The 17,143-nt window shown below is 46.8% G+C and overlaps 1 protein-coding gene across 2 annotated transcripts in view; it reads left to right on the top strand.

Moving 5' to 3' along the window:
* The window catches only part of XRCC6 (X-ray repair cross complementing 6), a 221,463-nt gene that overhangs the window by 168,259 nt on the left and 36,061 nt on the right, over positions 1 to 17,143 (top strand). For both annotated transcript variants that reach the window (XM_063940459.1, XM_063940458.1), the window contains exon 9: positions 16,711 to 16,872. In XM_063940459.1, the coding sequence (XP_063796529.1) occupies positions 16,711 to 16,872 (162 nt within the window). The remainder of the gene's footprint in view (positions 1 to 16,710; positions 16,873 to 17,143) is intronic.

Below are 17,143 nucleotides of genomic sequence, written 5' to 3'. Positions count from 1 at the left end.
ATCTTTCCAAAGTAGCTGCGGCTGATCTCCGGGACTGCAGGGCTGTGTCTCCTCTGTAAATCCGCCTGTTTACTCAGTGCTGTGCATTTACAGACACTTAAGTATTCTACTTGTAATTTTAGACAGTGTTAGTTAAGAACAAGTGCCCTTCTGCCTAAACATTTAGTACAAGTGTTCTAAGATATACATCCAGTATCTAACTGTGCATTGTTATATCTGTTTTTGTCTGAATTAATTTCTGCATTGTAACTGTGATTGAGTGTGCCTGTAGCTGCTGTGTGGATTTCACTAGTGTATCCCACCTATTGCTATCACTGTATTCTGTACCCTGGGGGGCTAGGTTCGTCTGGGTCTCGCGTGTGTGTATGTATATATATATATATATATATATATAGATATATATATAGATATATATAGATATATATAGATAGATATAGTGTTACACAGTATTTACTGTTTAGTGTATTTACTGTCTTTCAGTCACATCATACTGCTTTAATCCTCTGTTTGTGTCCCATAACGCAGGGGGTTATTTGCAGGTATTGTATTTGTCTGGCTATATTGTACTGTTTAGCTCTGCGGATACATCTATTATCATGTTTGCAATGAAGGGCGTGCACCAAGGATTTACCTGAGGGGGAAGTTATAACTGATGGTTTGTGTACTGGGTGCCATACATCTCCCAGTCAGCCCGCAGCGTCGGTAGCCACTCAGAAGCCACCTTGGCAAGCGTTCTCCAGTATGTTGCATACGCTTGTGTCACGTCTTACGCCCCCTGTGGGACCTCCTGTGCCATTGCAACCACATATTGTCCCTGTAGTTAATCCACCCTGGGCGGACACTCTGTCTACCCAGATACAACATTTAAATCAATCCTTGGTGGTACAAAAATCTGCCTCACGTCCCTCTGCGGTCAAGAGGTCATCTAAGCGGGCCGCTTCCTCCTCACAATCCACTAACATTTCAGTTAATTCTTCTGATGAGTGTTCCGTCAGACACTGAATCAGTTACTTTTGACGAGGAACCTACAACTCAGGTTGATGTCCCTGAACTAGTGGAGGCTATTAAGCTGATTCTACAAATTGACGACGAGGTAGATCCCACTACTGCGTCGAAGAAACCTGATAAATTCAAACGTCAGAAGGTTCCTAAATTAGTTTTACCGCATTCTGACCATTTAATTGACATACGTCAGGAATCCTGGTCTTCTTCAGGAAAGAAATTCTCCCTAAGAAGATTCTAGTTCGTTATCCTATCCCCATGGAGTTGAGTAACAAGTGGGAAAATCCACCGCTTGTGGACTCTCATGTCGCCCGTCTTGTTGTGTCATCTACTCTGCCTGTCACCACTGTCACCTCATTGAAGGAACGACGGATAAGCATGTGGAGGGATGCCTGAAGTCTATTTACTCACTTACCGGTGCTGTACATAGACTCACTATAGCAGCCTTGTGGGCCGCAAAAGAAATTGAAGCATGGGTTCAGGCATTGACAGTGATCGCGCTGAGCCCCCAAAAAAGTGGGTCCCACGGACCCCTCGCTTTTAAAAATTGGGGTCCTACCTGTTCTTTTCTGGGTCCCATTGGAAAGAAGGTTCATATTAATGTTATTAATTATTCAAATTTAAAAACAGACTTGACTTGGACACTACAAAAGTGTTGCAAGAGGGAGGGAGGGGGTGACAGTGCTGCTGAGCTGTGTAGCAAACAGGACACTGGCGCAGAGCTGTAACTAGACATTTTCGGTGACCTTTGGCAACAAGTAATTGGTGGTCCTCCTCCCATAATTAAAATCAAGGACAGTGCGCGCCGGAGGCGCGCACCAAAAGTTTAGGTGCGTGGCTTCATGGGGAAAGAGCATGGCAACATAAATGTACCAATTCACATTACACCACACAGGTAGAGCACGTTATACACATTTCGCCAGGTAGAGCACGTTGCACGCATTGCACCAGGTAGAGCACGTTACACGCATTGCGCCAGTTAGAACACCATATACACATTGCACCAGCTAGAGCACGTTATACAGATTGCACCAGTTAGAACACCCTATACACACTGCACCAGGTAGAGCATGTTGTACACATTGCACCAGCACGTAATACAGATTGCGCTAGTTAGAACCACCTATACACACTGCACCAGGTAGAGCACGTTATACACACTGCACCAGGTAGAGCATGTTCCAGACATTGCACGTTATACACGTTTTATATGGTAGCAGGGAGTAAGGACAGAGCGGCACCAGAGAGTAGGGACAGAGAGAGGCACCAGAGAGAGTAGGGACAGAGAGAGGCACCAGGGAGTAGGGACAGAGGTAGCAGGTTGTAGGGACAGAGATAGACACCAGGGAGTAGGGACAGAGGGAATAAGGACAGAGAGTGGCACCAGGTAGTAAGGACAGAGAGTGGCACCAGGGAGTAGGGACAGAGTTAGCAGGGACAGAGAGAGGCACCAGGGAGTAGGGACAGAGAGAGTCACCACAGAGTAGGGACAGAGGTAGCAGGGAGTAGGGACAGAGAGAGGCACCAGGGAGTAGGGACAAAGAGTGGCACCAGGGAGTAGGGACAGACTTAGCAGGGACAGAGAGAGGCACCAGGGAGTAGGGACAGAGGTAGCAGGGAGTAGGGACAGAGAGAGGAACCACGGAGTAGGGACAGAGGTAGCAGGGAGTAGGGACAGAGAGAGGAACCACGGAGTAGGGACAGAGGTAGCAGGGACAGAGAGAGGCACCAGGGAGTAAGGACAAAGAGTGGCACCAGGGAGTAGGGACAGACTTAGCAGGCACAGAGAGAGGCACCAGAGACAGAGGTAGCAGGAAGTGGGGACAGAGAGAGGCACCACGGAGTAGGGACAGAGGTAGCAGGGACAGAGAGAGGCACCGGGAAATAATGACAGAGGTAGCAGGGACATAGAGAGGCACCAGGGAGTAGGGACAGAGAGAGGCACCAGGAAGTAGGGACAGAGTGTGGCACCAGGGAGAAGGGACAGTGTGTGGCACCAGGGAGTAGGGACAGAGTTAGCATGGACAGAGAGAGGCACCAGGGAGTAGGGACAGAGGTAGCAGGGAGTAGGGACAGAGAGAGGCACCACGGAGTAGGGACAGAGAGAGGCACCAGGGAGTAGGTACAGAGAGAGGCACCAGGGAGTAGGGACAGAGAGAGGCACCAGGGACAGAGTGTGGCACCAGGGAGTAGGGACAGAGTGGTAGGAGAGAGTGCAGCCTGGAACTCCCATTGGGGAGCACCACCATACCAACACCCTCCAGGGACCAGGCCCCCACCGCATACCTGTAAAAAGAACACTCTGGGCTCCTCCATGGACATGCCGGCAGCAGCAGCGGAGTCACGCCGGGGGTATCCCTCACCTTCCCTGGCCAGCTCGTATCTCTTCATCCCAGAGCTCTCCGTCCTCGGCCCCGCAGGACTCAGGCCGCGCCGCAGCACACAGGACAGTCCGGGGATCGACATGAGGCCTACACCGGAGTCAGAGGATGCGGCCAGGGGGGAGCTGAAAACACGGAGGGGGCGGCCGCCTGGGTGGTGAGAAGAGGGGAAATTAGCGCGGGGAGCGGCAGCAGCGGACTTAGCCGGGCGGGTGTCCAGTGGGCTGCCAGGGAGCAGCGGTTAAATCACGGCCACACTACTTGCGGAGGGGGGCACCTGCAGCCGTTATACGTGTGGAGGAAGGGGGGGAGCATGCGGAGCAGAGGATAAGGGGAGGGCGGAGATTATCACACTCTTCATGGTCTCCGCCTCTTCCAAGTTCCTCCCTCTGTTGCTGTGGAGACCTGCCTGACTGACCGCACAGGACAGCGCTGCGTGTGAGAGCGCGTCCTGAGGGACCCAGTGCTTTTTTATATTTGTGTCCCCATCATCAATTTTGGGGTAAAATACGCGCTATAGCGCGTTTTTGCGATCACTGCATTGAAGGATGAGCTGCCTCAGGATATATCTGAAACTGCCAGACAATATCTGTCTCATATTACCACCGCCTCTCACTATATTCAGGAGGCGTCATCTGAGGCAGGTGTAATGGCTGCAAAGGCATCTACTACGTCTATACTGGCTCGCAGAATTCTATGGTTAAGGTCCTGGAAGGTGGACCTGGACTCCAAAAAGACCTTGGAGGTGCTCCCTTTTAAGGGAGACATCCACTTTGGGGAGGATCTAAACAAGATTGTGACTGACTTGGCGACTGTTAATATCTACTTATTGGCAGTTGCCAAAAAAACACCACAATGTATATCTGGTAAAATCTGCTTTGTGTTTGCATTTGACATCAAGTTGCCGTGTGATGTGCTTAATATGGAGGGCATGCTTTTTCTCCTCTTATGCAGCCGTAATGCATAGCTGCATTTAATAATTGAATTAAAAGGTGCAGCATAATTAGAGAAAAAGTATAACCACCTATCTGTGTAACTGGAATGTGCAAACTGTATCCGTTATTATGAGGTCTCCATTGAAAAGCAATAATGTATTATGTCAATACTGATTTAGAATCCTAAAGACCATCTGCTATAAGAAGGTGATACACTCCTTGTTGTGCATAGCAAGGAACCACTGCCTGGGTTATTGATTACGGTCTGATGATTCTATATTGTGAAATTATATATAGGAGTGTGTCTATGACAGCTATGTAATATTCTTCTTACATTCAGGATATATGTACAGGTGTTAACGGGTGAAGGTTTTATGAAATAATTGTCAATAAGGTTGAAAACCGATTCCTAACCTATAATCTTATATGGAAATGTTTTGTATGCTGTAGCGGCCATAACAACATATCACTGCTAAAATAATAGGCGAATAACTAGGCCTTAAAATAACTATTTATGATACTTTGATTTAAGGCTCTAAGCTGTATGACTTAGGCATTGATTTAAATTGGATTTAAGTAAAAATTTCATTCATACAAAAAAATCACCACGGTGATAAATATTGTCCTTTAATAAATATTTAGAATAAGGAGGGGGTGACTTACATTTGAATTATTTACAAACTCACACAAATCACAACTACTTACCCCTATTATCTTAAGTAAAAACATTAAACGTTACGTTTTAAAATTAACAATCATATCAATTTAATCATCACATATACAAATATAAAAGAGTGCACCAAAAAAGCAAGCTTTCTTTTTTTTGGCAACTGCCAATAAGTAGATATTAACATGTTAAGGTTTTGATTGTTGGGAGCACTTCCAGCACCATAAACTATAAACCTATTATAGAGGATTCATTTTTAGTGGCTGTTTTTTTACGAATTGAAAGTATCAATTATATTTCAGGTCTGGTGCAGGATACTAAAATGCAACTGCACATTGACTTGGCGTTTTTCCCAAGTACTAATCCTTCTGCGCTGAAGGCTGAGTACCACTTTTTGTTCCTTTCGACCTCCAGGAAAAACGACTGGTCAGGCGTACCCGAGACATGCTCGTGCTTCCAAAGCAACTAAGCCCAAACCTAAACAATCCTGGGGTGCCCTTTAGCCTGCTTCCAAACAAGACATGCCTGCTACTTGACGGGGCGGGCCTTCTCCTGGGGGATCTCAGGGTGGGAGGCCGACTTCTGCAATTCGCCCAGGTCTGGTTAAAGACCACGTCAGACGCCTGGGAGAAGTTGTCTTTCACGGTTACACTGTCTCTTTCAAGAGTTGTCCCCCTCGCCAGTTCTGCACAACGGTTATTCCTTTGGATCCGTTTAAAGCGCAAGCCCTACACCGGGTTGTGCGATCTCTCCTGGACACAGGAGTAGTAGTGCCGGTACCCCTGTCCCAGGGAGGCAGGGGATACTATTCGACCCTGTTTCTAGTCCTGAAACCAAATGGGTCCTTCCGGCCTATACTCCACCTCAAATCATTGAACAAATTTGTGAGAGTGTCCAAATTCCGCATGGAAACCCTGCGCTCTATTGTACTGGCCATGGAACCCGAGGACTATATGGTATCCCTGGACATATAGGATGCTTACCTGCACATACCTATTGCCATTTCGCATCAGCCATATCTGCGGTTTGCTATTGGCAACCTACATTATCAATTCCAGGCTCTGCCATTTGGACTGGCCACGGCCCCTCGGATTTTCACCAAGGTCCTTCTCCGTCGTCAGGGTATCAGGATCCTGCCGTATCTGGACGACTTGCTGATTCTCGCAAACTCCCAAGATGTTCTCCACAGTCATCTGGAAATGACGGTCCAATTCCTACAAGCCCACGGGTGGCTCATCAACTGGAAGAAGTCCTCGCTGGTCCCTGCTCGGAGCATGGTGCACCTGGGGTCACTGCTGAACACACACAGCCAAAGACTGTTTCTGTCTCCAGAGAAGGTGCTGAAACTTCACGACAAGATCAGATACTTCCTTTGCAAGTACTAGGCCTCATGGTGTCGGATTTCGACATGATAGATTTTGCTCAATTTCATTCCCGCCCTCTGCGGAGGTTAATCCTTAACAAGTGGGACGGCCTGCCTCATCGGATCAGGTCTCAAATGATCTCCTTGACTCCGGAGGTTTGTCTGTCACTGAGCTGGTGGCTACAGGACCAACAGTTGAGCAGCGGCCGTCCCTTCTGGAAACCCAACTGGGTCCTACTGACAATGGATGCCAGTCTGCAGGGTTGGGGCACGGTGCTGGAGCAACACTCTCTCTCTCTCTCCAGGGTCAGTGGACCAAGGAGGAATCTCTCCTCCCAATAAACATTCTGGAATTGCGGGCAGTGTTCAGTGCCTTGACTCTTGCCCTGCCTCTAGTACAGAACAGGACTGTTCAAGTACAATCAGACAACACCACCATGGTGGCATACATAAATCATCAAGGCGGCACTCGAAGCCGCATGGCAATGATGGAAGTGTCAAAGTGGATCATTTCCGACCCATGCGCACGCAGCGGTTCTTCGCTGCGGTGTGAACGGGTCAGAAATGCGCATGCACGGCGGTCGCATTGCGTATCGTCGCTGGGCAACGACGCCACCAGCGACGGATGTGATCGCAGCGGCAATCGCAAGAAGATGGACAGGTGGGAGGCGTTCCGGGGCGGATACTCACCGTTTCCAGCCGTTTTCGGGGAGTGGTAAGAAAAACACAGGCATGTCCAGGCGGACGGAGGGCGGATGTCTGACATCAGGACCGGGACCTTCATCGCTGGATCCATAGCACTGGGTGAGTAACTGCAGGGCTAGTCTTGTTTTGAGTTAAACTTTTTTAGCATAGCAGGGCTGCACAAGCGGTCGCAGCCCTGCTATGCTAAAAAAAACACTCCCCCCATAGTCGGAGATTAGTTGATCGCAACAGCAGCAAAAAGTTGCTTGATGCGATCAACTCGGAATGAGGGCCAAAAATCCTTTGTTGGGTGGAACGCCATCTGCCAGCGATATCAGCAGTGTTCATTCCGAGAGTCCTCAGCTGGGAAGCGGATTTCCTCAGTCGTCAGGACGTGCACGCCGGAGAGTGGTGTCTTCATCGGGAAGTCTTTCAACTCATAGTGGACAAGTGGGGTCTACCAGATGTAAACCTGATGGTGTCTCAACACAATCACAAAGTTCCGGTCTTCGGATCAAGAACAAGGGATCCTCAAGCAGCATTCATGGACGCAGTGACAATTCCATGGAGCTTTCGGCTGCCATACGTGTTCCCTCCAGTGTCACTGCTGCCCAGGGTACTACGGAAGTTCAAGCAAGGAGGAGGAATACTACTTCTAGTCGCTTCAGCGTGGCCCAGACCGCATTGGACCTCAGACCTGCAGGGTGTCTCGATAGAGCGTCCTCTTCTACTTTTTCAACGCCCAGACCTCCTCGTTTAGGGCCCTTGGGGTAAATTTACTAAGTTCCCGATTTTGACCGAGATGCCGTTTTTTCATCAAAGTGTCATCTCGGTAATTTACTAAACACTAATCACGGCAGAGATGAGGGCATTCGTAATTTTTTGCAAGTCCAAGTAAAAAATTACGAATGAATACACCATCGGTCAAAACGCGGCTGTTTAAGTATGAATCTCGGTCATTTACTAAGAAGTGCAAAGCAAAAAACAAACAAACACTGCCGTGAAAAATTACAACTCGTAAAAAAGTGCTAAAAAAAACAGACCTACTTTTTTTTTCCGTGATTGGATAGGCATGCAGGGATCCATGAGATCCGTGCATGTATATCAGTGGGAAGGGGTGGGAAAGTTGTTATTTTATTTAAAAAAATTGCGTGGGGTCCCCCCTCCTAAGCATAACCAGCCTCGGGCTCTTTGAGCCGATCCTGGTTGCAGAAATATGGGGAAAAAATTGACAGGGGTTCCCCCATATTTAAGCAACCAGCATCGGGCTCTGCGCCTGGTCCTGGTTCCAAAAATACGGGGGACAAAAAGAGTAGGGGTCCCCCGTATTTTTAAAACCAGCACCGGGCTCCACTAGCTGGACAGATAATGCCACAGCCGGGGGTCACTTTGATATAGTGCCCTGCGGCCGTGGCATCAAAAATCCAACTAGTCACCCCTGGCCGGGGTACCCTGGGGGAGTGGGGACCCCTTCAATCAAGGGGTCCACCCCCCCCAGCCACCCAAGGGCCAGGGGTGAAGCCCGAGGCTGTCCCCCCCCATCCAATGGGCTGCGGATGGGGAGGCTGATAGCTGAAAAACCCGAATACGACAGCTTAGTAAATTAGTCGTAATCAATTCAAAAAGTTGCAGTTTTACACTTTCGATGTCATTCGTGATTGAACTTTGACCTGAAACGGGAAAATACGAATCTTAGTAAATGTACCCCCTTGTGTCTACCTGGACCTGGCCAGGCTGTCTTTGACGGCATGGCTCTTGAAGCTTCACTCCTGAGGGCCAAAGGATTCTCTGAGGCGGTTATCCAAACTATGCTGAAGGCCTGCAAACCAGCTTCGGTACGGATTTATTATAGGGTCTGGAGTTCTTACTTCACCTGATGTGCTGCTATGAATTACGATGCATACAAGTTCAGCACTGCCAGACTTTTGGCTTTTCTGCAACAAGGCCTGGACTTAGACCTTCGTCTGGCCTCCATCAAGGTTCATATATCTGCCTTGTCATTGTGGTTTCAGAGGAAAATTGCGTCTATTCCTGACGTTCATACTGTCACTCAGGGTATTTTACGTATTCAGCCTCCCTATGTCCCTCCTGTTGCTCCATGGGATCTGTCTGTTGTCTTGAATGCTCTGCAAGAGTCTCCATTTGAACCTCTTCAGTCTGTGGACCTTAAATGCCTTACGCTTAAGTTCGTGTTTCTGCTGGCTATTGCATCTGCTAGGAGGGTGTCAGACTTAGGCGCTTTGTCCTGTCTTCCGCCCTTTCTGATTTTTTCACCGTGACCGGGCAGTTCTTAGAACTCGCCTCGGTTATCTACCTAAAGTGGTGTCATCTTTCCATCTTAACCAAGGGATTGTGGGTCTGGCTTTTATCTCTTCTGGTTTGTCCTCCAAAGAGCGGTCTTTGGATGTGGTACGGGCTCTTCATATTTACGTGGAGAGGACTGCACCTATCAGGAGGTCAGTTACTCTTTTTTTGTACTTTTTGGTTTTCACTATGCGCAGGCTGGACTACCAGCTCCTGCTGCTATAAAAGCCCATTTTACTCGGTCTGTTGGACCTTCTTGGGCGGCCCGCCAAGGCGCGTCTGCTGATCAATTGTGCAAGGCGGCTACGTGGTTCTTAGTGAACACGTTCATTAGGTTCTATGGGGTATATGCAATAGCGGGCGAATCGCGGCATTAGATCCGCCTCTGTGTGATTCGCCCGCTATCGCCAGCTGCAGCCCTGTCGCCGGGACGCTGGTTTCACTATATTCAATGTAAAACTGATTCGCCCCTCCCGCAGGCGGATCCAGGCCAATCGGCGAGCAGTGGGCGTGCTGAATTCGCCTTCCTGCCCAATAGCTAGGAACGGTAAAATCATGGAAAAAAATGGCGTGGGGTCCCCCCTCCAAAGCATAACCAGCCTCGGGCTCATTGAGCTGGTCCTGGTTCTAAAAATGCGGGGGAAAAAATGACAGGGGATCCCCCGTATTTTTAAAACCAGCACCGGGCTCTGCACCTGATGCTGGTGCCAAAAATACGGGGGACAAAACGAGTAGGGGTCCCCCGTATTTTTAACACCAGCATCGGGCTCCACTAGCTGGACAGATAATGCCACAGCCGGGGGTCACTTTTATATAGTGCCCTGCGGCCGTGGCATCAAATATCCAACTAGTCACCCCTGGCCGGGGTACCCTGGGGGAGTGGGGACCCCTTCAATCAAGGGGTCCCCCCCCCCCAGCCACCCAAGGGCCAGGGGTGAAGCCCGAGGCTGTCCCCCCCCCATCCAATGGGCTGCGGATGGGAGGGCTGATAGCCTTTTTGTGTAAAAAAAAAAGATATTGTTTTTTCCATTAGTACTACAAGTCCCAGCAAGCCTCCCCTGCAAGCTGGTACTTGGAGAACCACAAGTACCAGCATGCGGGAGAAAAACGGGCCCGCTGGTACCTGTAGTACTACTGAAAAAAAAATACCCAAATAAAAACAGGACACAGACACCTTGATAGTAAAACTTTATTTCATACGTCGACACACACATACTTACCTATGTTGACACGCCGACTGCAACGATCTCCGACGATCCGAGGGTACCTGTCAAAAAATTATACTCACCTTCCAGCGTCCGTCCAGAGGTCCAGGTCCAGTGGTAAATCCACGTACTTGGCAAAATAAAAAACGATCAGCGAGCCATACGTACTAGAAAGGAGTGTAATGTTTTCACATTACACTACTTTCTCCCGAATGCCGGGACATCACGTGACTCTTGTCACTGATGTCCCTTCAGCCAATCAGGAAGCGCTACTTCCGTGGCGCTCAGCTGATTGGCTGGACGCCGTCTGTATTCTGACAGCGCCTTGCAAAGCCGCTCCATTACTTTCAATGGTGGGAACTTAGCGGCTAGCGGTGGGGTCACCCGCCGGTCACCGCTGACCGGCGGGTGACCTCACCGCTAGCCGCTAAGTTCCCACCATTGAATATAATGGAGCGGCTTTGCAAGGCGCTGTCACAGCGATCAGCCAATCAGGTGAGCGCAACGAATTTGCGCTTCCTGATTGGCTTAGAGACCTGTCAGTGACAACTGTCACTGTCAGATCTTAATCGTGGAAAGGTGACCCATGTGTCAACATGGGACACCTTTCAGTCCGTTATGGAGCGGGTAAATGCGCTTTCTTTTTTTGCCAAGTACGTGGATTTATCTCTGGAGCCTGTTGAGGTGAGTATATTGATCTTTTATTTTCAGGTACCCCGGGATTCTACATGGAGAAGAGGACCGATGTCGGCGTGTGAACATAGGTAAGTATGTGTGTGTCGGCAGTGTGTAATAAAGTTTTACTGTCGACGGTGTCTGTGTCCTGTTTTTATTTTGGTATTTTTTTTTCAGTAGTACTACACGTACCAGCGGGCCCGTTTTTCTCCCGCATGCTGGTACTTGTGGTTCTCCAAGTACCAGCTTGCGGGGGAGGCTTGCTGGGACTTGTAGTACTAATGGAAAAAACAATATCTTTTTTTTACAACAAAGGCTATCAGCCCTCCCATCCGCAGCCCATTGGATGGGGGGGGACAGCCTCGGGCTTCACCCCTGGCCCTTGGGTGGCTGGGGGGGGGGACCCCTTGATTGAAGGGGTCCCCACTCCCCCAGGGTACCCCGGCCAGGGGTGACTAGTTGGATATTTAATGCCACGGCCGCAGGGCACGGCATAAAAGTGACCCCCGGCTGTGGCATTATCTGTCCAGCTAGTGGAGCCCGGTGCTGGTGTTAAAAATACGGGGGACCCCTACTCGTTTTGTCCCCCGTATTTTTGGCACCAGCATCAGGCGCAGAGCCCGGTGCTGGTTTTAAAAATACGGGGGATCCCTGCCCGATTTTTCCCCTGCATTTTTAGAACCAGGACCAGCTCAATGAGCCCGAGGCTGGTTATGCTTTGGAGGGGGGACCTCACGCCATTTTTTTTTCTGATTTTACGTTCCAGCAATAAAAAAAAAAAAATATTATTTTAAAAAATATATAAATAATATTTGTGCCTCCCCCAAAAAAAAAAAAAAAACCTAATCCCTTCTAATATAAATAGATCTACTATTCCCAAAAAAAAAAACACAAAAAAAAACATGTTTAAATTTTTTTTATTGGTTTTCACCCTCCAAAGTGTGGCGGATGGAAAATCGCGAATTTGCTGTCTAAAAGCACTGCAGGCGAATTTCCAAACTTGAATTGAATATGCTGGAGGCGAATTGCAGCATCTGTACCATTGCAGAAAAGGCGAATTCGGAAAAACGCGAATTGAAAAAAGGCGAATTTTGACGGGCCGTTTTTTTGCGAAAAATGACTGCACTGCATAGGCGAATTGATTTTTGGAGGCGAAAACGGCCCGGAATTCGCCTTTTTTGCCGATTCGCCCGCTATTGCATATACCTCTATGCCTTTGATACTTCCGCCTCCCAGGATGCTTCCTTTGGACGCCGGGTTCTTGTGCACGCTACAGTGCATCCCCTCCCATGAGGAACTGCTTTAGGACATCCCCGATGTATTCCCAGTGGAACACAGTGTACCCCACTGCAGAAAAGGAGATTTATGGTAGACTTACCATAGTTTAATCTCTTTCTGCGAGGTACACTGGGTTCCACAGGGCGCCCACCCTGATGCACATAGCTTTTTTGGGTTTGTATGGCACTAGCCGCTGGTCCCTTTTCCTGTCATGAGAATGTGGTTATATGTAATGAACATCTGCTGTCTCTCTTACCTGCTACTGCATTGGACTGTTTAACGAAACTGAGGTCCAGTGATCGGAGGCGGGGTTATAGAGGAGGCGGTGCAGTGCATCTTGGGGACAGTCAAAGCTTTAACCTGTTGGTGCCTCTGGATCAAGATCCAACTCTACACCCCGATGTATTCCCTGTGGAACCCAGTGTACCTCGCAGATAGAGATTTAACTATGGTAAGTCTACCATAAATCTCCTTTTTCTTTTTCCCTAGAATAGGTTTTATTTTATTTTTATTTTTGACCATTTACCGTCATAACCTAGAACAGTGCTACTCCTTTGTCTGGAAGAGGTGGTTACAGTGCTAATAGAGGACCTTTTCAAGTCAGTTGAACCTCTTTGGAGAGTCCAAAAAGGTTGTTTAGTCCAATTTGTACAATATCTCAATGCGTGCGTACCCTCAAGGTCAAATGGCTTGACAAGCGCAACAGTGCCCTTGTAGTACAAAGGCAGTTTCTCCAGAACCAGGAGAGGAAGTATTTTCATTTAAGGAAAATGTTGAAAGACAGTCATGATTGCAAGGTACATAGGGGCAGATGTATTAAGCTTGGAGAAGTGATACATGGAAGCTGATAACGCACCAGCTAATCAGCTCTTAACTGTTATTTTTTAAGCCCATAATGATTGGCTGATGCATTATCACCTTTCACTTCTCTAGGCTTAATACATCTGTACCATAATACTGTCTTACGATTTGTACAATTGCTAGTTCATCTGATCATGTCTCTTCTTTAGTCACACAATCGTTAACTACACAGACATACAGATTTAATATTGATGGCAGACAGTGCGTTTGCCTTACAGTAGCCACACACTGTCCAGCAAAAGCTGCAATTATTTCCCTATGGTACCTTATGCATCATTTTTATTCGCAGAAAAATAAAATAAAAAAACATGAATGCAGGGATGGTTGTGCTATCAATGTCCTTAAATTCACTGATTAGATCGTCCACAGTTCAAACGATGCAAGTGCTGGCACTCCAAAAGACAGCGTAACCACAGCTGTAATTTTCCAATGTGCACTAAAAGAGAGTGAAGGCGCACTCAATGAGCAAGTATAACAGGTAATTTATTACAATGATAAAAGCTCACATACATCTCGGATTAAAATAGCCGGCTCACGAACACATCCAGAGTGCCTCCGGATAGCAGCGTGTGAATTGTTCTCTGCCGCTCAATCATCAGATGGTCTCATCAGCGTGTATGCTTGTGGACTCCGCAACAAACTCCGATCACTCAGAGCCGTCCTTCCCGGCCACGCCCAACGCGTTTCGTCACTGCCGGACTATAATAAGCTCATTTAGGCAGAGTCATCTTTCCCTTCTGTTTGATGTTATTGCACTTTGATTGTTTTTGTGTATCATGAACCAATGTACAGAGTGGTAGAGAATACTCGTAGATGGATCCAAACACGTCTCTTTATTCCAAGCAATGTTCGTTGCACCCTTGCACCTCCGTTTTAGGTTTGTAAAGTCCTTTACACCTGCTGCCATAACAATATAGAAGAACTGGAAGCGGTCAGTTTACCTATAATCAAAATCCAGACTGTCAAAATCCCGACATCTATTGACCGACGGTCAAAACCTGACATTTAAAATACTGACATGGTCATAATACTGACATTTAAAATGTCGACAGGTCAAAAAGTCGATGTGTGTTTTTCATGATTTTTTCATTTAAACTGACTTGCTCATACTTTACCATCCCAGTGGATCTGGAGGGGGAACATAATAGTGTGCCAAGCGTAGTGTGGCACCGTGCCCGAAGCATGGCGAGCGGACGCGGTACATTTATACGGTGTTCATGTCGACCTATGTTGACATACACACACACACCAAAAAAAAAAACTTGTCGACTTGTTGACCTGTTGACATTTTAAATGTGTATTTTGACCTTATCAGTATTTTGACCATCTGTCATTTGTTGTCGGGATTTTGACTATAGATATGTCATACTGATCCCAGAAGAACATTAGACTGAATCTCATTGATTTAAGATGCAAAAAATGCATTTGCTGAAAGCAAACCATATCATTTATATGTGAGTACTATTCTGGTTACTGTCAACAGTAGCAGATCCAAACCAAATGGTTTTTGTTTGGAGAAAGCAGCTGACAATAAAAACAAAGTATCAGTCTTGACAGAGGTCCTGATGTGTTTCTTCATGTGATTGTGATTTATTCGGGGGCAGTAGTGTGTAATAGATCCTCCCGTAAGTCTGTAAACCCTTCTGGGGCTTATTTCACACCTAATTTTGTTTACCTTCTAATGAATATCTGTGTAACGTCCTTTTGAGCATTGTATCCCATTTAAGGTTACTTCGGGACCTACTGGATTTGTCAATTCATAGAATGGGTTTATTCCGCCAAGAAGAAGGATTTCCTCTCTAGGCTCACAACTCACTACGAAACTCCAATTGTTAGAAACTTTTGCGCTATATTATAAATTTATATGATATGGCTGACAAAAATAACAGACTCCTATTGAATTAAAAATATTTAATAATATATGAATAATCACAAATCATAAAACAAGACCGGTCTTAGTAGTTTAAACATCTAAGATGACAAGTATATATTCTTTCCAATAAAAGGAGGTGGACTTAAGCATATTCTGTGCACAGAGGTGTAAAAACTAGCTCTATAGCTAAATGACTTGATTTACAAAGTAAAAAAAAAATAGATCAAGTGTAGCTGCTGGTAGAACCCGTATAATAGATGTTTCCAATAGACAGTCACTTTGTATCAAAGTTCCTTTGAATGTAATAATCCAACATAGGTCAGTAAAATGAATGAGAGCCGTTTTCAACCGGAATCTTACGTGAGGTGTGAGCAAGTAGTATCAGCAGGTGTACATCCCGACGTCCACCACACTGGCTTCTAGCTGCGGGGAAAACGGCACCTGCACTGGCGCCTGCTACAACCTGTCCTGCTGGGTCTGAATGCTCCACAGGTCTCCACCTCTACGTGCCGTTTGCGGGCACCGGTGAGCAGCTCCTCTCCACTCAAGAATAAACAACCAGCAGATGAATGCTGCGGCCAGTATGTACTACGGGTCTAACTCCAGCTGTGGTCCAACAGTTCAGCCTCTGACGCGTTTCGCTCCTCCCACACGGGCTTCCTCAAAGAAACAATTCATAGAATGGGTTTATTCTGCCAAGAAGAAGGATTTCCTCTCTAGGCTCACAACTCACTACGCCAGAACCATCAGTAACATATGTGAAACTGGACTTCTATGAAAACTTCACTGAATATTTATAAACTCAGTGCATTTTGTATTTTTGTGGCTTGTGATTGACTGCACTCTTATATCCACTATGTTGTTTCTGTGGGACAACTTTAGAACTGCACACTGTTTCTGTGTCCCTCTACGCAGCAGATGAGGAAACTGGACTTTCATACTTGCTTTAAGATTATTTTCTTGTAGTTTATTGTTGGGTTACAGGGCTTTTCCACTTTTTTTTACCTTGGTCGTTTTTCTGTGGCTGACGTGTTGCTTATTTATTGGTTGTGTTCTCCTCCTAGGTTTTCTTTAAGACTGACTGGATAGCTGGTCATGCTTTGGTCTGTGGGTATAAATATAACCTGCAGCAGGAGTAGATGTCTCTTTTTTTTCACTTAGTGGCAAATCTACAGGAATCAGGGACTTCACTGTTCCTGTGGCAGTTTATGAACGGAGGGGTAAATGTATGAAGCAGTGATAACTGTGGAGAAGTTTCCCATGGCAACTAATCAGCATTGAAGTAACATTTATAATTTGCATACTATAATATTATACAGAGCAGCTGATTGGTTACCATGGGCATCTTCTCCACTGGCTCACTTCTCCACTCTTGTGACTGCTTCATACATTTACCCCTGTAAGAGGAAAAGATTCCATGTTATGTTAAAAAATGTTTTATTTTATAGTTCTAGACATGTTTTTTTTTTCTTCCCCTTTCAGGTAGCAGCACTTTATTTCAGGCCTTGCTTATCAAATGCCTAGAACGACAGGTTATGGCCATTTGCAGGTATACCCCCCGGAGAAATACACCACCACGTTTTGTTGCATTGGTACCACAGGAGGAAAAACTGGATGAGGAAAACGTACAGGTTAAACCCCCAGGTGAGCACAGTCAGAAGTAATCTGAATGGCTAATTGTCAGTGACCGGGGGTTGATGTGACTGTTATCACTGCTTGATACACCAACTCTTATAGTCCCTACACATTAGGTGATTTCACTGAACGATAATGATTGAGAACTCGTTCATATTGTTCAGTGTGTAGGCACCAACGATGAACGATGTGCGGCCCCGTGCTCATTCATCGTTGGTGCCGGATCGCTCATGCATGCAAGCCAATATGGACAATCTTTTCCATATTAGCTTGCATTGCT

This window comes from Pseudophryne corroboree, chromosome 9 (assembly GCF_028390025.1).
Source record: "Pseudophryne corroboree isolate aPseCor3 chromosome 9, aPseCor3.hap2, whole genome shotgun sequence".
Lineage (NCBI taxonomy): Eukaryota > Metazoa > Chordata > Amphibia > Anura > Myobatrachidae > Pseudophryne > Pseudophryne corroboree.
Note: the sequence above shows the minus strand (reverse complement) of the source record. Positions and strands in the feature narration are given on the sequence as shown.